General features: G+C 46.8%; 1 protein-coding gene across 1 annotated transcript in view; it reads left to right on the top strand.

Annotated features, from left to right (window-relative positions):
• phf21b (PHD finger protein 21B) overlaps positions 1–23,125 on the top strand; it is a 94,405-nt gene that overhangs the window by 60,424 nt on the left and 10,856 nt on the right. The window contains exon 3 of the mRNA XM_075472330.1: positions 12,096–12,353. Within this exon, the coding sequence (XP_075328445.1) occupies positions 12,096–12,353 (258 nt within the window). The remainder of the gene's footprint in view (positions 1–12,095; positions 12,354–23,125) is intronic.

The raw sequence follows: 23,125 nt of genomic DNA, 5'->3' as shown, positions 1-23,125 counted from the left end.
ATTTTAAAAGAGATTTGAAAGAGAAAGAGGACAGGTGACAGGAACCATACTGAGCTTCATATGAACAGAACTGGAGGAACTTTGATGGTAGTTCTGGTGGCTTTTGAAAAGCGATGGTGGAGCTGTGAGTCTGCGACAAACTCTGAGAGGATTTCCAAATGTTCTTCTTCTTCACTGGTTGTTTGGTTGGGGTAGCAGCTCTCCTGCTGCGGTCCAGTCTCTTAAGCAACATGAAATGAAGACAGAAATCACTGTGAGCGAGTGTGAGGAGGCTCGAGCTGAGCTGACATGCTGTTTAACTGCTAATAAAGGCGGGAGGGGGGCTGCCCGGCAGGATCCAGCACCACATTTCATCATCCATTTCTTATTGAGAGGAGAGCAGCAGGCAGCGCGTCAGCGTCACCACGGCTTCCATTCCATTTGAGCTGAGGGCTCCTCGGGTTCTCAGAACCAGACCCTCTGCCATGATTAAAAGAGAAAGAAGTGGAAGAAGCAGAGGGCAGCAGAGTCATCGATCAGTTAAAGAGTGATTCAGAATGAAAGCATCTCCTTCTTTAACTTCAGTTAAACCTCCATCAGCATCATGTTCTGTCCTCAGACGGTTTCACTGTGAAAAGCTGGTAAATATTCCCTTTTGACTCCGCTGGTGTCAGATCTGGTGAGGCTTCAGGCTGCGGCCTGATGGCGTTCAGATGCTACATGTAACTCAGTCTCTGAGTGTTTGGAAAGAGGATCAAAATCCGACATTTACTCCAGAGGGTTCCACAACAGCTCTGTTTACTTTGGAGAGGAGTTTTAGGACTCTTCCTGAAGTGGGAAGGAGTCGAGGCTTCATATATCAGATCTGGTGGAGGACTTGGTGAGGCTTCAGGCTGCGCTCTGATGCTCTGATGCTCTGACATCTGCTCCTCAGACTGTTTTTCTTTCAGAAGAGACTAGAATCAAGCATCCGCTCCTCAGAACAGCTCGGCTATTTTGGCCCGTTTAAGGATGGTTTTACCAGGTGAAGGTGGTTTAATCAGCCATCAGACCAGAGAAAGCAGAGTTTCACACTGAAAGCGTTTATTATTGAACCCAGTTAAGTTTGAAGTATTGGTTCATATAGAACACATCTGGCTCCTCTGTAAAATCTTAAACACATCAAAGGTTTCTGTGAGGACTCGATCAGTTAATCAATACACTGAGGGTTTCCTGCAGTCACATTCCAGTGAACTCGCAGGAGGAAAACCACTCCGGGAGCATGTTTGATTTGCATTTAAATGGATTTACTGTCTGCAGTCGGCGTGACGGGCGCAGACTGACCGCATGGCGGGGAGCCGTGCAGCCTGAACGTAGCGCCGGGCACCTTCTCGTGCCGCCGCCGCGTGCATGATGAACATTTTAATGCAACTCTTATCTGCTGGCAGGCCGGCTAAAGAGCAGCAGCGCTGCTTAATTTGGAGGCTGAAACACTGGCGAAGCACACGGAGGGTAATGGATTCTGTTTGAAGCGGAATGATTTTAATCATCTGTGCAGAAGAACTGCTTTAAAGCTGTCACGTTGAACAAGAACTATAAAAAAGGAGCTCTGCTGGATGAACAGAATAAACCATCTGTGTGTAAAACTGTTTGTAATTACGCTCTAATATGAAAGGAGTTTATATATAAGGCTCAGAAGCTGTGTTACTCTCTGATGTCGTTACCGTGACGCAGCTTTCCAGAGTCATTAGATGTGTTTATCAGGTCAAATGTGTTCAGAGCAGAAGTGCAGAAATGAGTGAACTTAGTAAGTCGTGTTGTTCCGTCCTGAGCTCACCTGCAGACTCAAATGACTCCAAAGTGGTTCATATTTGTAGTAAAAGAGTTTAAAATTCATCAGAACGCGAGGCTGTTCTTCCTCCTCCATCAAACATTCGTGAGTTGAAACCTGACGTGATCTCAGGAGATCTCATGATCCACAGCTGCAGACACGTGACCGTCGGTGGGTGGATCACCTCTGGGCCGACTCCTGCTGGCTGGCAGCCACCTGCTCCTGTCAGACGCCGTGTTGAACTGAGCCTCAGCTCCCAGATGGAGCCAAGCTGTGGGCGAGGGGCCAGGCTGTCCTGCGTGCCCGGGCTGATAAGCTGTCCTGCTGCCAGGGACGGAGCCAGGAAGGCCCGTTCACTGAAACCCTGCAGCCAAGGACGCTTCAGTGGCTCTGATGCTTTTCATTTCAGTTTATTTCACTCAGAGGTTGGAGCTATGCAATGTTCAATCAATGCACAATTCTTTAAAAAGCCCAAAGTTTACTCCAAACTCCAAAAAGAAAAACAAGTTAAATGTAAAACTTTGGTAAATACTTTGATCTGTTTGGGATTATCTCTGAATTTCTACAATCAAATAACAATTATAACTCATTTGAGATCACAGACAGATGTTCTTTGTTCCTGTTTCTGATGAACAACTTAAAACCTTTGTTTAAAATGGGACATATTGTGTAAAACTCCAGTTTTAAGTTGTAAGTCAGCAGCAGGTGTAAAACTCCTTCTTCCTGTTCCTGGGAGCATATATCAGGGCGTCTGAAGTCACCAGCAGGTGTAAAACTCCTTCTTCCTGTTCCTGGGAGCATATATCAGGGCGTCTGAAGTCACCAGCAGGTGTAAAACTCCTTCTTTCTGTTCCTGGGAGCATATATCAGGGCGTCTGAAGTCACCAGCAGGTGTAAAACTCCTTCCTGTTCCTGGGAGCAAATATCAGGGCGTCTAAAGTCACCAGCAGGTGTAAAACTCCTTCCTGTTCCTGGGAGCACATATCAGGGCGTCTGAGGTCACCAGCAGGTGTAAAACTCCTTCCTGTTCCTGGGAGCATATATCAGGGCGTCTGAAGTCACCAGCAGGTGTAAAACTCCTTCTTCCTGTTCCTGGGAGCATATATCAGGGCGTCTGAGGTCACCAGCAGGTGTAAAACTCCTTCTTCCTGTTCCTGGGAGCATATATCAGGGCGTCTGAGGTCAGCAGCAGGTGTAAAACTCCTTCTTCCTGTTCCTGGGAGCACATATCAGGGCGTCTGAGGTCACCAGCAGGTGTAAAACTCCTTCTTCCTGTTCCTGGGAGCAAATATCAGGGCGTCTGAAGTCACCAGCAGGTGTTAAACTCCTTCTTCCTGTTCCTGGGAGCATATATCAGGGCGTCTGAGGTCACCAGCAGGTGTAAAACTCCTTCTTCCTGTTCCTGGGAGCATATATCAGGGCGTCTGAAGTCACCAGCAGGTGTAAAACTCCTTCCTGTTCCTGGGAGCACATATCAGGGCGTCTGAGGTCACCAGCAGGTGTAAAACTCCTTCTTCCTGTTCCTGGGAGCATATATCAGGGCGTCTGAAGTCACCAGCAGGTATAAAACTCCTTCTTCCTGTTCCTGGGAGCATATATCAGGGCGTCTGAAGTCACCAGCAGGTGTAAAACTCCTTCTTCCTGTTCCTGGAAGCATATATCAGGGCGTCTGAAGTCACCAGCAGGTGTAAAACTCCTTCTTCCTGTTCCGGGGAGCAGATATCAGGGCGTCTGAAGTCACCAGCAGGTGTAAACCCCCTTCTTCCTGTTCCTGGGAGCACATATCAGGGCGTCTGAGGTCACCAGCAGGTGTAAAACTCCTTCTTCCTGTTCCTGGGAGCATATATCAGGGCGTCTGAAGTCACCAGCAGGTGTAAAACTCCTTCTTCCTGTTCCTGGGAGCATATATCAGGGCGTCTGAGGTCACCAGCAGGTGTAAAACTCCTTCTTCCTGTTCCTGGGAGCATATATCAGGGCGTCTGAAGTCACCAGCAGGTGTAAAACTCCTTCTTCCTGTTCCTGGGAGCATATATCAGGGCGTCTGAGGTCACCAGCAGGTGTAAAACTCCTTCTTCCTGTTCCTGGGAGCATATATCAGGGCGTCTGAGGTCACCAACAGGTGTAAAACTCCTTCTTCCTGTTCCTGGGAGCATATATCAGGGCGTCTGAAGTCACCAGTAGGTGTAAAACTCCTTCTTCCTGTTCCTGGGCGCATATATCAGGGCGTCTGAAGTCATCAGCAGGTGTAAAACTCCTTCTTCCTGTTCCTGGGAGCATATATCAGGGCGTCTGAAGTCATCAGCAGGTGTAAAACTCCTTCTTCCTGTTCCTGGGAGCATATATCAGGGCGTCTGAAGTCACCAGCAGGTGTAAAACTCCTTCTTCCTGTTCCTGGGAGCATATATCAGGGCGTCTGAGGTCAGCAGCAGGTGTATAACTCCTTCTTCCTGTTCCTGGGAGCATATATCAGGGCGTCTGAAGTCACCAGCAGGTGTAAAACTCCTTCTTCCTGTTCCTGGGAGCATATATCAGGGCGTCTGAAGTCACCAGCAGGTGTAAAACTCCTTCTTCCTGTTCCTGGGAGCATATATCAGGGCGTCTGAAGTCACCAGCAGGTGTAAAACTCCTTCTTCCTGTTCCTGGGAGCATATATCAGGGCGTCTGAGGTCACCAGCAGGTGTAAAACTCCTTCTTTCTGTTCCTGGGAGCATATATCAGGGCGTCTGAGGTCACCAGCAGGTGTAAAACTCCTTCTCCCTGTTCCTGGGAGCATATATCAGGGCGTCTGAAGTCACCAGCAGGTGTAAAACTCCTTCTTCCTGTTCCTGGGAGCATATATCAGGGCGTCTGAAGTCACCAGCAGGTGTAAAACTCCTTCTTCCTGTTCCTGGGAGCATATATCAGGGCGTCTGAAGTCACCAGCAGGTGTAAAACTCCTTCTTCCTGTTCCTGGGAGCATATATCAGGGCGTCTGAGGTCACCAGCAGGTGTAAAACTCCTTCTTCCTGTTCCTGGGAGCATATATCAGGGCGTCTGAAGTCACCAGCAGGTGTAAAACGCCCCAAAAACACAACCCTGGTATTTATTTAGTTCCCCTTTTTGTTTGAAAGTTCCTCATTTAACGAGCCGTTCTGATTTTCATTTCTAAAGTACGTCACTCCTTAAGTTGACTCCGCCTCCTCTGCTAAGCCCCGCCCCCTCACATCCACCCTGCTGGACGGATGAAGCCAGCTTCTGGTGGAAATGTTCTGCTGTCAGCTGCACTGAGGAGCATGCATCTTCCATCCAGCAGCAGCCTCAGAGGATATCAGAGCCCAGTGGATGAACTCTATCTGAGGCTAATGTTCCAGCAGAGTTAGCTACAGACTGTGGATGTGCAGCAGCCACTTTTCATCCCACTGTTTGAATAACTTGGTCCAGTTCAACGCTGGACTGAAGAAGCTGAGCCACAGAGAGGGATCAGTTCCAGCTCTCAGAGCCTGAACTTCAGAGGAGGGAAATGGAAGCATCTGAGTTTATGTCCCAAGATTCTGATGCAGATGTGACCAACAGGGACGTTGCAGTTTCTGATGAGCGTAGTTTAAACGTGTACAATCGCTGAAAGAAGCCCAGGAAAGCCTTCCCCTTGTGTTCAGCAGCAGGTTTATCATCAGTGCTGTGCGGCCCAGTAAAGCTCCACCTCCCAGGAAACACATCACACTGTATCCTGCAGACTCTGATTGTCATGACTGAAGCATGGATGCCAGCTTCCAGCTCTTTCAGAACCTTCCTGTGAGACGTTAGGATCAGTAGACATTAGTTTCTGTGCAGGAAATGTGAGCTGTACTAATTTTTGCTGTGTCTCAGTGTAAATTAGCTTGTATGCCGATCAGACACTGACTCACAGCACTCAACAGGCAGATGTTAGTGGGTTTCTGAGCAATTTGAAAAGGACTTTACAGACAGTAAAAGCCATCAAACCTGTCTGTTTTGCCCTTCAGAGGCTCCATGTGATACGTTACGGTCGGTGTTCTTTTCTCTGTGTAACTCAGCTGTGGACCAAAGCTCTGACGCTCTTTTTATTTCCAAGGACGACAAAGACTGTGGACGTGATCAGAAGCTCCAGACCTGCTTTTCCTGCTATAAATCTGAGAGGTTTGGGCCCTTTCTGTGGCTCTGTTGTTAAAGGTTTCGAGTCTTCTGTGCGTCTGGGAGTGAAAAGGACAAACGGCAGCCATCCATCTCTTGGACTCGGTGCAGGACTGAAGGGCCTCGTTGGTAAAAGGAGAGTAAACAAAGAAAGCGTCTGACAGCTGCACTGATGGAAACCTGAACAGCTACTAATGTGTTTTCCAGCAGCCGCGTTATCTCAAAGGCACCCTATCAAAACAGAGAGCATAATGAGCGCGGATAATCCGGCCCGCTCGCCGTAAACAGCTCAGGATGACCTCAACGCTGGTCAGAGAGCAGCCAACGGGTTCTCAATTAAGTTCTGCCAGTCCAGAGCTGCTGAATGAGCAGCAGAAGGTCTGTAAAACCAACAAAGAAGAGCAACCTGTCACATGGTGATTTGTGGAAGCTTCTTTCTCTTTGAGCTAAAACTCTGCACAGTCCTGATCTGCAGGTGCGTAAAGTTCAAAAAGGATCCTGAGCTTTAAAACACAATGTCTCTCGTATCATTGGAGCATGTTTTTACTATGCACACACGTGTTCAGTGTGGTGACAGAGCAGCTGCTTTTCCATCGGCACCTAAACACAGACAATAGGAAGTGGACCGCCCATCACTATTTGGACATAAATAAGACATTAAGAGCCCAAAGTTAGTGAGACGGAGGTGTTTGTGTCCTGAGCAGCAGAGCGTGCAGCGTCCTCATCCTGCAGGAGACGCCAAACACAGTGCACGTGATACTGCAGGAGCTCAAGGTGCGCAGAAAACAAGCCCACCCAACATTTAACGTGCTAAACCAGGTGGTTGGTTCCCAAACAAAAAGGAAAAAGTTTGAAAAGTGACTCAGGACTAAAGTTTGAAAGCCTGAGCTGAAGGCAGATCATCTCACCACAGCAACATCCCTCAGCAGCAGCTTCCCCAAACATCTTAAAGCCTGCCCTGACCATTATCACCCTAGTAACCATCTTTTAATGCCTTGGCAACCACCCACGAGCACAACAGCCGCCCTGTAGCTGAAAGTGCTGCGTGAGCTCCGCACTCCTCAGAAACTCTAACTGGTGGTGGTTTGCTCCGCTTTGAAGTCCAGCTGGGAGGAATACCAAAGTGCAGCGTCGGCTCTCAAACTGCAGCGCATGGCAGAAGCCATTTCCTCCGTGGTCATTAGAACGGCTCTGTGTGGATGAAAGGTGAGCAGCCACGATGAAAGCTGCTGCTTCCTCATTTAGCTGCAGAGAAAATGGCTCCTTAAGGCCTCCTCTCAGATTGTTGCACATCAGGTTGAACTGGCGCTGTTGTCAGGCCGGATTGGTCACAGCAGCGGGCCGCGCCGAAGCTCAGCCGTGATCAACAATCAACCACCTGTCAGGAAACAGCACATCATAAAGCATTCTTTCCACAATGTGACATGAGAAGCAGCAGAGGTTTTCACCCTGCGTACACCAGGGGAATCCTCACCTGGGGGGCTGTTACTGAGGGTCAGGGGGGGTTTCGGGGTTTGGCACCCGGCCCAGATGTAGCTCAGCAGATGTGGAAATTTGTCGAAGCACTTTGGTTACACAAAGAGATGCCGCCGGGAGAGAGTTTATCCGCAGCTGGAGAGGTGCAGATCTGTGATTATCAGCCATTTGGGGAAATCCTGTCGACGTTCAGCTGTTACCATCAAGTGGCAGAAGCTGTGATGGCTGGAAAGCTGGAAGCTGTTGGAAGAGTACGGCCTCCACGCTGCTTTAAAGATGTTACAGCTCTCTGTTTTGGCTCCTGCCTCTTTAAGACCAAAAGCAAACATGTTTTCATGGTGATGACGTAAAGTTCAGAAGGAGAAGAAAGGACTAGAAACACATTGAAATGAACAGAATTGGATGAGCATGCTTAAGATTTTGTGAAAATGCAGTCCATCCTATCAGAATAGCTTCCTCCTGCTGTGCTCGCTGCTGGCGATGGCTTCAGCCGACACGGCGACCCGTAAATGTCCTCTTAACCTCCGTAAACCTGCACCTCTGTACCTGCTGACGTCTCGCTCTGCATTCATTCACTTTGTCCTCCAGGAGGGGCCGGTCTCTGCTCTCCAGCCTGAAGAGGCTTTTAATAAGTGACCTTTCAGACAATCGGAGGGGCCCCGGCTCTGAATGGCAAGCGGTGGCCCCCGGGTCCTGGGCGCAGGCGGCTGCTCGGCCGCCTGTGGTTCACATTGATTCCCTGAAACAATGAGGCCCCAGGAAGCCTGAAGGGGAATTAATAAGAAGCAACAAGTGAATGGATGCAGGAGGGCTTTGAGACTGCAGGTGTTTGGGTTTTATCGACTGAAAGAATCATTTATTCTAATCACACACTGAGGCTCTGCTCAAATCTTTACATTTACCCACTGATGATGGTCTATGTTTGGCATTCAGAGCTGAAAACAGGATAAAAGAAAAGGTTGACTGGTTGTAATTAGCCATTTGGGCCACTAGGCCTCAGTTTCTAAAAGTCTTCATAGACTCGCAGGTCTGGGGATGTTGACCACCTGACTGCATGATCCAATCACAGCTGTTCCTGACACAAGGACAGATCCACAGAAGCAGAGAGCTGATCAATATCTGCTGTTTGGAAACACTTTGGATTCAGGACGAGGGATGCTAACCAGGAAGAGATCAGCTGCAGAGTTCCAGAAGCATCAGAACAGGAAGAGGAAGGTTTGAGTCATTCCAACAGGAAGAGGAAGGTTTGAGTCATTCAAACAGGAAGAGGAAGGTTTGAGTCATTCCAACAGGAAGAGGAAGGTTTGAGTCATTCCAACAGGAAGAGGAAGGTTTGAGTTATTCAAACAGGAAGCAGGAAGGTTTGAGTCATTCCAACAGGAAGCAGGAAGGTTTGAGTCATTCCAACAGGAAGAGGAAGGTTTGAGTCATTCCAACAGGAAGCAGGAAGGTTTGAGTCATTCAAACAGGAAGAGGAAGGTTTGAGTCATTCCAACAGGAAGAGGAAGGTTTGAGTCATTCCAACAGGAAGCAGGAAGGTTTGAGTCATTCCAACAGGAAGAGGAAGGTTTGAGTCATTCCAACAGGAAGCAGGAAGGTTTGAGTCATTCAAACAGGAAGCAGGAAGGTTTGAGTCATTCCAACAGGAAGAGGAAGTTTTGAGTCATTCAAACAGGAAGAGGAAGGTTTGAGTCATTCAAACAGGAAGAGAAAGGTTTGAGTTATTCAAACAGGAAGCAGGAAGGTTTGAGTTATTCAAACAGGAAGCAGGAAGGTTTGAGTCATTCCAACAGGAAGCAGGAAGGTTTGAGTCATTCAAACAGGAAGAGAAAGGTTTGAGTTATTCAAACAGGAAGCAGGAAGGTTTGAGTCATTCCAACAGGAAGAGGAAGGTTTGAGTCATTCCAACAGGAAGCAGGAAGGTTTGAGTCATTCCAACAGGAAGAGGAAGGTTTGAGTCATTCAAACAGGAAGCAGGAAGGTTTGAGTCATTCCAACAGGAAGCAGGAAGGTTTGAGTCATTCAAACAGGAAGCAGGAAGGTTTGAGTCATTCCAACAGGAAGAGGAAGGTTTGAGTCATTCCAACAGGAAGAGGAAGGTTTGAGTCATTCCAACAGGAAGAGGAAGGTTTGAGTCATTCAAACAGGAAGCAGGAAGGTTTGAGTCATTCCAACAGGAAGAGGAAGGTTTGAGTCATTCCAACAGGAAGAGGAAGGTTTGAGTCATTCCAACAGGAAGAGGAAGGTTTGAGTTATTCCAACAGGAAGCGGAAGGTTTGAGTCATTCCAACAGGAAGCAGGAAGGTTTGAGTCATTCAAACAGGAAGAGGAAGGTTTGAGTCATTCAAACAGGAAGAGGAAGGTTTGAGTCATTCCAACAGGAAGAGGAAGGTTTGAGTCATTCAAACAGGAAGCAGGAAGGTTTGAGTCATTCAAACAGGAAGAGGAAGGTTTGAGTCATTCAAACAGGAAGCAGGAAGGTTTGAGTTATTCAAACAGGAAGAGGAAGGTTTGAGTTATTCCAACAGGAAGCAGGAAGGTTTGAGTCATTCAAACAGGAAGAGGAAGGTTTGAGTTATTCCAACAGGAAGCAGGAAGGTTTGAGTCATTCAAACAGGAAGAGGAAGGTTTGAGTTATTCAAACAGGAAGAGGAAGGTTTGAGTCATTCAAACAGGAAGCAGGAAGGTTTGAGTCATTCCAACAGGAAGAGGAAGGTTTGAGTTATTCCAACAGGAAGAGGAAGGTTTGAGTCATTCCAACAGGAAGCAGGAAGGTTTGAGTCATTCAAACAGGAAGCAGGAAGGTTTGAGTCATTCCAACAGGAAGCAGGAAGGTTTGAGTCATTCAAACAGGAAGTGGAAGGTTTGAGCAGAGAGTCTCTATTATGAGGAGAGGGAAAGCTGGCGGCTTTTTCCGGGTGGTACTGCACTCTAGGGGCGCCAACGAAGCAGTGCAGAGCAGGCAGAACTCTCTGGTGATACTATGAGATCCACCTTAGATGCAGCCATTGCTTTGGATAGAATTTTTTATATTTTTTCATTTTAATTTTCCTAAAGGCAGGATAAAGTATTCTTTCAAACGGCACTTTGTTTGATTTTTTAGACGCACTAGATTTGTTTAAAATACACATTTATTGTCAGTATTGCATCCCGAGTGACGTCACGCATGTGGCATCACTTTACGGCATGGTCAGTCCTAGCGCTGAGCTAGCAGAGAGGTGTTAGCTCAAATAGTTACAGATTTCAGCACAGCCCTTTTACATACTCTCTGACTAGCCTCTGGTTTAGCTTTGGTTGTTGTTAGCAGCACCAGGTTAGCACTCTGGCACAGTGGACGAGTGCCGTAAAGCAGCCGGTCCTAATCAGCCGTGCGTTCTTCAGATTCCGTTAGCTAGATGCTAGCAGAGACTGACTCGCAAATATCAGACCTGTAAGAAAACAGAAAGCTATAACTCCCAGGTTATTGTACTTTCGATATAAATCCACATCCCTCTGTCAGAAATCAGAGTAATATTTTCAGGTTTCAGCCGCTAGCGGGGACATTTTTTGAGTTATTAGCGCCAGCCCTATGGCCAATGATCATTCTGCACTCGCTCGCCAGCGCCCCCAGACAAAATCAACTGAACTGCAGCCAAATTTTTTTATAATGGGGCGAATAGGAAGTGGAACGGCTGTCTGAAAAAGGGCTGTGGTTTGAGTCATTCAAACAGGAAGCAGGAAGGTTTGAGTCATTCAAACAGGAAGAGGAAGGCTTGAGTCATTCAAACAGGAAGAGGAAGGCTTGAGTCATTCAAACAGGAAGAGGAAGGCTTGAGTCATTCAAACAGGAAGCAGGAAGGTTTGAGTCATTCAAACAGGAAGAGGAAGGTTTGAGTTATTCAAACAGGAAGCAGGAAGGTTTGAGTTATTCAAACAGGAAGCAGGAAGGTTTGAGTCATTCAAACAGGAAGCGGGAAGCAGCGCCCTACTGGTTTATTCTGTTGGAGATGCTCTGAGTTGATCTGGATGAGGATCAGCAGTTTGCTTCTGAGGAGAAGAAGCAGGAATGTTGAACCATGTGAAAATTAGAGACAAGTGTCCTCAAGGCTTCTATTTCTGGATCAAACAATGAGGTTTGATTTTACAGCTGAGTGTAGTGTTCACTCAGAGGTGAAACCTGTGTTTGAGCCCATGATGACGGGCTTCTTCCAGCGCCACAAAGTGATGAGTTACAGTAAAAGCTGCAGGTTTAAGACATTTACCTCCCCAGCTCTGAGGCTGGATGAGATGAAGGCTTCTCCTCTTCCTCCTCTTAATGTTTTCTCCAAAGTTTCTTCTTTCTTTTTGACATTTGCTGTTGATCAGAGGTCGCCTCTTTACGGGTAATTACAGAAGAGAGAAAGAACCCTCGCTCTGAAAATGCTCTTTTGTTGTATTTGTGTGCAGCAGATGAACAGAAATGTGTGTTTCACACACACACACTGACGGGGAAGTCTACAGGAAGGCTTGAAAAAGGCGGCGGCGGGAGGGAGGATGAAATATTTAGAGAGCCACTTCTTTCAGGAGATGAAGCGCTCTGCTCTGCTTTTGGAAGATGCATTTTTCCTGTGCTGGCTGGAGTGAGGAGGGTGGGGGAGGGGTTTGAGTGTGTGATGTTTGAGATGAGGAGTGACATCAGAGTGTAACGTGCACACACCTGTCTGCCTCCGTTTGTCCCCTGCAGAAGCTGGCGGTCCGAAGTTGTCCCGTGGGGACGGCTAAGCCGCTGTCACTCATCAAGCCTCCCAGCCAGGGCATCGCCATCTCTGTGGTGCCGGCCAAGGCTCCCGTTTCCATGGTGACCGCACACATTAACGGCCAGAAGGCGGCGAGCACGGAGCAGACGTCCCCCATCAACCTGCAGACGGGCGGCAGGGCGGCGGCGGCTGGAGTCCACCCGTTCAGCGGCAGCAGGAGAGCCGGCGAGCTGCCCCCCTCCCAGGTAACACTCACCTCATCTGCAGCGGGAGGGGCTAAACCGATACAAGGGGCTCAACTCTGATTGGGTTAGGAAGTGTGCCGTTAAGCGTGACTTAAACACCCCAAATATCCAGGTGGGAGTCGTGTCTGTCATCAATAAGATGAACAGGTTTAAGAATGAAAACGATCTGACCTCCCAGGTCCTAAAACTCACCTGACACGTCACACTGTGTCCTCATCTATGGAACAAGAACTGAGACTAAACACAGCAGCAGAGAGTGAAAAACTAAGTGAACCCTTCCTGCTTCCACAGGAACTCAGAGGGTCAGTAGCAGCTGCTGATCAATGCTCTGATTAACTGATCATCAGTCAGTGTGAGCAGCTCTATAAAAGCAGAAGTTCTGCAGCATTCAGGTGTGTGTTAACACGATGCCAAGGAGGAAAGACATCAGCAACGATCTCAGAGAAGCAGCTGCTGCTGCCCATCAACCTGGGAAGGGTTAGAAGGCCATTTCCAAACTATCTGGAGTCCATCGTTCTACAGAGAGAAAGATTATTCACAAGTGGAAAACATTCAGGACAGCTGTCAATCTGCCCAGGAGTGGACGTCCCAGCAAGGTCACCCCAAGGTCAGAAAGCCAAGAGCTACATCTCAGACTCTGCAGGCCTCAGTTAGCATGTTAAAGGTTAAAGGTCACCCCAAGGTCAGAAAGCCAAGAGCTACATCTCAGACTCTGCAGGCCTCAGTTAGCATGTTAAAGGTTAAAGGTCACCCCAAGGTCAGAAACCCAAGAGCTACATCTCAGACTCTGCAGGCCTCAGTTAGCATGTTAAAGGTTAAAGGTCACCCCAAGGTCAGAGAAACTTTGTGGTGGGACCTTCAGAGAGCTGTGCAGAAACCAAAGCTGCAGACCTCAATTAGCTGAAGCAGCTGGAGAGAAGAGTGGGCCGAGATTCCTCCTCAACCATGAGAGAGACTGATGACGTCCCACAGCAAACCATTACTTCAGCTTCCTGCTGCTACAGGCTGCTGGATCATCCTGAAACCAGGACCTCCTGCAGCATGGTCTCTGGTTTTACTTCCAGCTGCAGCAGAGTCATTAAAGCTTCCTGCTGATCTCTGACATGTTGAGCTCAGTCTGTGGTTTCTGGAACGGTCTGTTAGCAGTATTTTTCCTCTCTGTTTGTTAGGATTCAGGCTGCAGCCTCTCGGTTCTTCCTCGCTTTGTATTCAGCACCATCGGCTCACAGCCGGATCAGAGCTTCTCGCTCGGCAGAGGCAGCCTCCACACTATTACTGTAATTGTATGGCCCCACAGAGGGGGGAGGGCCGAGCCTGGGGCCCTCGGGCTCCGGCTCTATCCCCTTTCTGTCCATGGTGGACATCAGCATGCGTCCCACATGATGTCTGTTATTGTGAAGCCTGGAAACAGAGTCGCCGTCAGAAGCCAGCTTTAGACGTTTGTGAGGATAAAGGACAGGATTCTTCTTCTCTTAGTTCACTTTGTGAGCGTTGCTGATGAGGTTCCCAGCAGATGATTTCAGAGGGATGTAAACTTCATCAGGCACAGTGGGAAGCTGCTTTTTCTCATTTTCTGATGGAAACTTCCAATTCCAACCTCCAACGCAGCAATTTCCCTCCTGAGGGTCAGTTTTTATTTCTCCCAGAAGAACAGAGAAGGAAAAACGTCGCCATTAAAACCCAAACGGATTTGGAAATGAGGGGAAAGTGGCCGGTTGGAGTCCGGGAGAAAAACTTTAGAGGGAACCACGCGTTTTTTAGGCTTCGGCACCTTTTAAATCCACTGTTTCATCCTGATCTCGTGCTTTAAAGATGATGAAACAGTCTCTTAGAGTTGAGTAAGTCTCAGGATGAGCTGTTTATGTTCACTCATATTCATATTCTGCAAACTGACTTGCTTCTGTGGCCACTGCAGTCTGGACTCAGATGAAACTACCAGACCAAACGCAAACGGAAGCAATCAGAAGGGCGGTTTTTGGGATGAGGCTCTTGGCTGCAGATTAGTTGCTTTAACTTTGGAGCTTTGTGTTGAGTGTTTAGTGCAGACGTGTGCTTTCAGGGAAGGATCGTGGCCGTTACAGAGGCTGACTGTGACTTGGGTCCGGTTCATTAGCAGCAGCACCAGTGAATTATTATTTATATAAAAGCTGCCCCCTCAGCAGTTTGAACCTGCTCTATTCGTCACGTTATGAATCTCAGGTACTTCCTGTGCCCCCCCCCCCCCCCAACACTGCTTCAGGTCACTTAAGACTGCTGACACGATCAATAATTGATGGCTTTCAGCCATTCACAGAGCAGCTTTCCGTGTTCTGGTTTCTGTTCTTTACATAGTTAGTTTATCACATGTTTGTATATTAGTTGGGGGGGGCAAAGTTAAAGGGGCTGACACCTGCTCAAAAATCCCAGGCTGCTCTGATTGGTCAGATCCTGTGGTCTGGTCAGGCTCCGCCCACCGCTCCACATCAGCTCATTGGTTGTTTAACAGGGACAGGATGAGTCCAAATCTAAAGCTCTGACTGCTTTAAGGTGACACACAGCAGATCGTAAACATCTGTAAAGCAGATGTGGATCTGCAGCTGCCTGGGATGCAGATCAGCTCCGACACAAACCCCGCTGTGATAAACCTGCTGCTTCATCAGTGGGGCCCCCTCCTGGGGGGTGCTGGGGGGTGGAGGTGAGGGTCTCTTTATGGCCGTATTGTTCAGTCGGAGCGATGCTCTGCACTCAACTGTCATAAAAACAGAAACAGCCTTTTTCTGGCCTCCATCTGTAAAGAGTCACAAAGGCTCAGCCAATCAGAGGCCATCCTGGCTGCTGTGTGAACTGAGGAGGGCTGATGAGGGGGGGGGGGCTTGGGTCCCTCTGGCCACCTGGCTAGAGATCAATAATAAGGTGTAAAGGGTCTGCTGTTCTGCATGAGTGCACACATTATGGCTGCATTGTTTCAGCACATCCGTGCGCACGCACACACACACACACACACACACACACACGCATGCATCCAGCCAAAGGAAGCGCTCTGGTTGTTCAGACAGTACTTTACTGTAAACAGACTCACTCCTCATGTGTTTATTCACGGGATGAATTCAGGTTTTTTCTTAATATTCTGCTTGTAATTTAGGATTTATTGAAGATTCAGTAGCTCTGAATCATAGGGCCACTGTGGTTGACCTGTTAAAGATTTCAAACACTGGGACTTTGTGAGTCATTCACTCATTCGGCTTTTAGACTACAGGAAATTAGCTTGAATACCTCCATGATGCAGAATTATCCCGATAATTATCCGTCTGTTTTCCTTCTCCAAAGATGATTTACATCCAGTCACATGCTGCAGCCTGAAGTCATTGAAGCTGAGGCGGTGAATGAGCTCCTTTAAAGAAAGTGTCAGTAATCTGTTTGTCCTGCAGTTACAGCCGGTACCAGTAGGGGGTGCTGCAGCACCATCAGCCTCTCTAATTTAGCTCAGTTTCTCTGATGGAAACAACAGTCGACGCCATAAAAGCGACACTATGTGCTCATGGGTAATGCCTTTTAGGCCTGTTTTTCCCATCGTCAGTGGCTTTAAATCCAAAAACCTTCCAGAAGCCGAAGGGAAATATTCAAAGGAAGGGGGTGATGTTTGTAGAGAGCAGCACGAGGCCCCTCAGCTGTAGTTTAGGTACTCACCACCCAATACGTGGGGCTTGTTAGCAGATACTAAACGGATATTCAAGCCAAGACTTCATGCTGTGAGCAACAGTCGTTGGTTCAATGCGAACAGATTGAATTTAAATGTGAAACTCATTGCATAGTTTCCGGATGCTCTGTTTTTAGTTATTTATCAGCATGGTTACTTCTGCTGCAACACACACTAAAGTCCTGATCAGTGCACGTGTGCAGCTCACTTTGTTGGTCACACAGTCTCATGGTTTTATTGGGTGATAAGTGTCTGTTAAAGCAGAAGCACCAGAACCGCCATCGTTCCATCGGATCATTGATGGAACCCCTGTAAGTCGGAGCCTTAAAACCACTGACTGTTGTTGTGGCCCCTGGGCGCCTCGGGGCTGAGACACCGCAGGTCATGACTCTGGTTTCCGGCCGTGCCCCACAGTCACTTTACATTTCTGTGGACTTTTCATGGTGTCTTCAACATGACGACACATTCATGCGTATAGCTGTGCGTGGGCAGGGCTCACACAGTTGTTTCATGGTGATGGTGTTGCATTCCCCGACGGTAGGGGGAGCCAAAGAGCAGACAACTCCTTATTAGTTTGGTGTGAACATAAAGCAGAAACTTAAACAATTTAAACCATCGAACAGAAATGTGATGAGGTGGAAGAGGTGGGACGTTTCCAGGTCTGTCTTTATCATCAAAAGTTGGATTTGCAACTTTCATCAGGTTCTAACTGTTCTAAGTGCACATTTCCAGTTCATTTTACTGGCTCAGGAGGAGTTTGTGCACGTCTTTCACTGTGTTCACGGAGAGAAATGTATTTAGGTATTTCATAAAAACCCAAGCAGAACCTTTAAAGAGCAGATTTGAATCAGATACAAAGGGAAGGCTGCTGGATGCCATTAAAAGCCAAATCCTCCTGGTCATTAGCAGAGTCGGAGATAATTAATGCTTTACTTCGCTGAGCTGTGATTGGAGTTTGAGCTTGGAGCCGGGGAACAAAGAGGCTCAGAGGAGGGGAAATGGGTTTGAAAGTGTGCTGCCTCTGCCTTTCATGGCTCTCCATCCAGCTGCCTTCCAAACACATCCTCTCTAAAGCGCCGCCAAGGTCACCTCCGCCATCCGCCTCCGAGTCTGGTTAAAGCAGAGGAAGGTGCGCGGCCCCTGGAATAAAGCGTCCCATTAAAAGTGTGGGCACATGAATGATTCTTCCATCTGTCTGCATGCGTGACTCTGCAGTTCAGTCGCTTCGTTTAGCCGAACAGAACCTCAGAGCCGGCTTTCAGCTCCCGCTTCAGCAGCTTTGACACATTTTCAGTGAACACTGTCTCACACGCGACATAATCAGGGAGTTGATCTTGATATAATACCGGCTTTTTAGGGGAAAACTTTTAAACTACAGACTGTGAAAAATGCAGTCTGCTCTAGCTGATAATAACCATTTATTTATGAAGTCAGAAATAAGTTCCCCAAATGCTTCCTGATGTAGAACCGCAGACCTCACAAACACCTGAATGAATCCTATTTAACAGGTTGAACAGAGGTTCTGGTGGTGTTTAGGGGCTGTGTGGGTTCCTCCAGATGTTTTAGTTCCTGGAAGCTTTTATGTTTGGTGGTTCTGGAGTCGGGTGGTCTTGGGTCAGCAGGGCTGCTACTTTAATCCAGCTCTGTTGGGAATCCTGGAGCCCTTTGTTTCTGGTCTTTGGATCACTGAGCAGAGCTCCGGGAGAACTTCAGAAGGCTGTAAGCATCGCTCCCATGGATCTGAAAGTCTTTGGGTCAGATTCAGGGGGGGTTAGGCTCTGATGGTCTGGAAGTCTGAGGAGAAGATTGAAGGAACCTGCAGAAGGAACTTAATCTGACTGTCCTCATCATTCATGCGGTTTTACATTTGTTTTGAGGTCTAAAAGTCTTGGCTAAAGGTTCAGAGGCTCCTTATGGGGTTCTGGGAGTTCTGCTTATATGAGGGTTTTAATGGTCTGGATGTCTGAGGAGAATTAAAGTCTTTAAAGGTTTAGAAATCAGCAGGTTATTATAGAGGAGGTTCTCTCAGGGTCATCCTGGGGTTTCAGGCCTTTTTAAAGCTTTTTGATCCTTTTCTGATCCTTGTGGTTCTGAAGTCTGACTCTGAGATCTGGGTGTTGATGGAGAACCTCTGCTCACAGTCTTGTTGTCCTGACGGAGGTTCGATGAGTGTTTTGGAGCCTTCTGGATCAGGTTTGGGAGTCATTGATGAAGTTCAGGGGATTGCAGTTTTTTAATGGGCCCATATGAGTATTTCTGACTTTTAGCAGGTTTTAGGGTCCGAATGAGGAAATTCTTTGGACCCGGGGGAAGCTTCTTGAGATGGTTTTAATGGGCATGTGTAAGCTTTAGAACTCAAGAGTTCAGGAGTTTGTTTCAGAGGTCATTGAGGAGGTTTGGGGATCCTTGTGGGGGCTTGAATTAAGGAATCACGTAGAAGAATTGAATGGTCCTTGAGGGTGAGTTAAAGGGCTTAAAGAGGTGAGAGTACTCCCTCTTGATTGCTTCGTTCCTGGGTAAGTTGTCGGGGAAAATAGCCGCTTTCGGACTGTAGGAACCTTTGGCAGTTCTAATAACCTTTTAATCCGCGGGGCCGTTTTCTCCCGTGTTCGGACATACAGGAACTCGGGGCTTTCTCCCTCAGTTCCTATAACTATTTAGCTCCTTCTCCGAGGTCGGGTCTTTTCATAGTTCTATAGAACGATCTGACGGAGGTGTGTGGTGGTCGGTAGCTACGCCCCATGTCATGCTGTCACGGCTGAAATGTTTCCTCATAAGACACAGACACAACCGGCGGGTGTTTAATAAGTTAAACTTACACTGGTCTCATTTGTCTGCAGCGCTCTGCTCTCCTTTTTTTCTTCATGAAATGAAAAAGTATCGTCTCCTGACTCTCTCTGTGAGCTCTTCCAGCCTCCATATTAGACGCCTGATGTGATTGTCCATGATTAATATCACCATCATGCAGACCATAAACACAGTGGCCTCCCCACTCTCCATATTAGCTTCTTGTTTTTTCTACTCTCCTTACTTTTACCGTTTTGTTTTGTGTTTGAATGTAGCGCTAAACGGCTAACGGCTAACACGTCACTGAAGCAGACGGCTGCGCGCGGCGCATCAGTCCCTATCAGGTCCCGACTCATGTGCGAATGCAGACTGAAACAGTTCCGCTGGGGAAGGACAGTTATCAGAACGAAATTCGAGGAGGGTAGTTCTGATAACTACTTTCTTAGAACGGTCTGTCCGAAAGCGGCTATTGTCTCAGGAGTTCAGCACCAGGTCCCATCACTTCCTGAGATTTACTCCATCAAAACACTGACTTGTCCTCCAGGGGCCGTGGAGACAGATGTGCCTGATGTGATGAAGGAACAGCGTTGCTATGGTGATCGAGTCGTCTTCCGTTGGGCCACTGAAGCTTGTGAACTCTTCTCAGCCTGGCGGGCGGAGGAGCTGATGGATGGATGGATTGGTTGACTGAAATGAGTGTTTATCAGGCTGCTTGACTTTGTTTTCTCTTCTTTTATTTGACGTGAACAGAGGACTCGGCTGTTTGTTTGCAGCCAGACTCTGCTGAGTTCATCTTTAAGCTCACAGCATGAGTGAGACGAGGAGCTGCTTCCTCCAGGAGGAAGGTGGTGAGACCGAGGCGAGCGCCCTCTGCTGGCCGCTGCAGGAACAGCTCAGAGCCAGGTGACGTCTGCAGAGCTGTCGCCGAGCTTCAGTGTGCAGGAGGAACAGCAAGAAGAGGGCAGATGGGTCAGCTGAAGGTCCAGATGCATCTCTCAGCTCCTGTGTCAGCTCTTTGCTGGATACACCATGCTGAGATATGCCAAGTTTTCAGCTAACAGCTCTTTGGGAATCACCTTGTTGCTGCAGAAATCCTGTTTTCTGTCTGTCAGACTGTGTTATCTTTGCTGTTTTTCACACATGCAGCTAAAGAAATGGGAACAAATGATGTGTCTCTGTGACAGGCTGCTGGGAACAAAGTGCCTAAAGATCCAGTTTAAAATGGCTTCTTTGCTAAGTTGGACACAACACTGGTTCATCCCTTGAGTTAGGAGCCTTTTGTCTGCCTGAATGGTTCAGAGGTCAGAGTTAAGTGGCTTAACAAAGAAAAAACACATTCCTCTGAAGATGCTCAGGTACAAGGACTGGGCTGAAGATGAGTGAAGAAGCAGAAAATGTCCAAAGAGAAACTCTGAAAGAGCTTCAGGAAGCTGCAGAACTGTTGATCAGGACTCACGGAGCGTTTTTCCTCTGGACGTCCTCTGGATGAACGGCGTTTTTCCTCTGGAAGAACGGCGTTTGTCCTCTGGACTCAGAGGTGGTTTTCTCCTTCAGGCTGGATGAGTCACCTGTTTTTCCTCTGCAGGCCGCAGAAAGAGGCTGTTTAAAACTCACGTTAGGAGCACATCTTCTTTTAAGGTGGAATTAACGGTGCTCAGGGTTTCCTGCTCTACAGGAGCTTCACGTAAACGTTGAATTTGTTCTCTTTGACCACAGAATGATTAATTAGATATTCATGAAGCAACCACAGGAGATCCTATCTATGGAGGAGCCTCGGTTTGTGTTTTAAAGAAAGGAGACTGCATCCAAGATGAACGTCTCTTTTCTCTGAGCCGTGAGTCTGCTTCAGCATCATGGTGTTCTGTCACCAGGTCTCCATGGCAGCTTTTTGAGTTATATCCAGCAGATTTAAAGAAGAATGGATGCTGTAAAAAGGGAAAAGGCTTCCACTCATGTACCAGAAAGCTGATCTGCTCTCTTCAGTGTTCTCTTTATGATCCGTTTCAGAAGAGATTGTTCTGAACGTCGGGCTGAAACTAACGAGCAGAACCTGCTGATGGTCCTGAGACGGTTCCTCTTTGTAGAAACACGTCAGTCCAGAGTTAGCTGGAGAGTCTTTAAACGTCGGAGCCATGATTCCTGAAGCCAGCTGGTTAAATAAATCACAAAGTCCTCACTCTGTAAACATTCCCTGTGAGCAGGAAACATTGTGTTCATCCTCAGGGTGATGACTCGAGGCCCAGGGTGGCTTTAGCACAATGTCACCCTGTGAATCCTCCTCTGAGAGGTGGAGGGCGGGGTTATCACCCGGCAGACTGACTTTAGAAGGAGAAAAACAGAAACTGAGGGGGGAAGATTCATGAAAAACCAGGAAATCACCCATTCAGGAGGAGGAGGAAGACCCCCGAAGAGAAGGTGCTTAGGTTTGGAGAAGAGGCAGCAATGACAGAAATGAAAGACCTTGCACTGCAAGAATTCCATCTCTGCAGTTTCCATGGGAACCAGCCTGGGCTGTCTCCTCCTCCTGGCTGAGCCGCTCTGCAGCACAATACAAACCAAAGGATTTCCACAGAAGAAGAAAGAAGGGCGGGGGGAGGAGAAAAGTTTCACCCTCCTCCTTTTTTTCTTCTTCACCAACAACAAACACAAAGCTGGAGTTACAGAGGGAGGGGGGGTCGGACCCCATGGATCAGAGACTGGTTCAGAGAGACTGACTGGTTCAGTGTTTTGGACTAGTTCTTATTTTCATCTGTTTCTACTCTTTTTTTTTTTTGGTTCAAACTAGTTTTTTGTATCAATGTATTCCCTAAATACTTTTTCTTCACCATGAAAGTTATTTGAATTGAAATCTTTAACAGAGGCTGCACATTCAGAATAATGGAGCTGAATTATATTCAATTCAATTCAGTTTTATTTATATAGCGCCAAATAAAACAAATGTCATCTCAAGGCACTTAAATAGTATAGTCCAATTCAAGCCAATTGGAATTATATATATATGATATATTTCTTTTGAACTCCTGTTCTGTGCATTGGAGCTATTTATTTTATTAAAACAATGAGGAATTAAACTGTAGCTCAATTTTAAAATTTACTCATGATTTCATCAAATATAAATGCAAAACAAAGAAAATGATTAAAGACGTAATTTAAAATATCAAATTAAATTTGTATATCACATTTCATGTACAACAGTTCAAAGTGCTTTACATAAAATAAAAGCATTGCAGCAGGAGTGGGAGAAGCATTAAAATACACAACAATATAAAGAGAAACAAATAAAATCATTTAAAAACAAGCAACAGTCTAGATAAATTAAAAGATATCGTGCAGATTTCATGCATAGACACATGAGAACAGAAATGTTTTTAACCTGGATTTAAAAATGTCTCCATTTGGTGAAAGTTTAATCTCCACTGGCAGTTTGTTCCACTTGTTTGCAGCAGAACAGCTAAATGCTGCTTCTCCATGTTTAGTCTGGACTCTGGACTGGACCAGCTGACCTGAGTCCTTGGATCTAAGAGCTCTGCTTGGTTTATATTCTCTGAACACATCACAGATTGTAAACCATCAGCAGGCTTTTAAAATCTATTCTGTGACTGACTGGAAGCCAGTGTAAAGATTTTAAAGCTGCTGTGATGTGTTCAGATCTCTTAGTCCGGGTTAAAACTCCAGCAGCAGCGTTCTGGATGAGCTGCAGATGTTTAATGCTCTTTTTGGGAAGTCCAGTTAAAAGAGCATTACAGTGATGGAGTCTGCTGGAGAGGAAACCTTTAATTCTGTTGATGTTTCTGAGGTGGTAAAAAGCTGCCTTGGTGACAGCTTTGATGTGGCTGCTGAAAGTCAGATCTGAGTCTATCAACACTCCGAGGTTACCAACTTGGTCAGTGATTTTTTTATTTTACCTTTCTTTAACCAGGAAATGGTCCCATTGAGTTACAATAACTCTTCTGCCAGGGAGTCCTGGCCAAGAAGGCGGCTTAAAAAAGTTACATTACAATAAAACACAAGAGACAAGACAAAACCACTACTACATCACATCTAAACAGAAGTAAACATATTAAAAACTGAGTATACACAGACACTAAAAAACATACAGCGAATAAGGAATGAAATTAAAAACAATTGCAGTGGTCAGTTAATGATCATTTTAAAAGGTCTTTAAAATAATTTATGGATGGAAGAACTTCAAGATTTAGAGTAGCTTAAAGTTCATATGATGAAAAGGCTGTTTTCCCAAGTTCAGTTCTTGTAAGTGGAATATGTAAAAGTATTTTTTCTGATGACCTCGTCTTGTAAACGCTATTTT

Source organism: Odontesthes bonariensis, chromosome 8 (assembly GCF_027942865.1).
Source record: "Odontesthes bonariensis isolate fOdoBon6 chromosome 8, fOdoBon6.hap1, whole genome shotgun sequence".
Taxonomy (NCBI): Eukaryota; Metazoa; Chordata; class Actinopteri; order Atheriniformes; family Atherinopsidae; genus Odontesthes; species Odontesthes bonariensis.
Note: the sequence above shows the minus strand (reverse complement) of the source record. Positions and strands in the feature narration are given on the sequence as shown.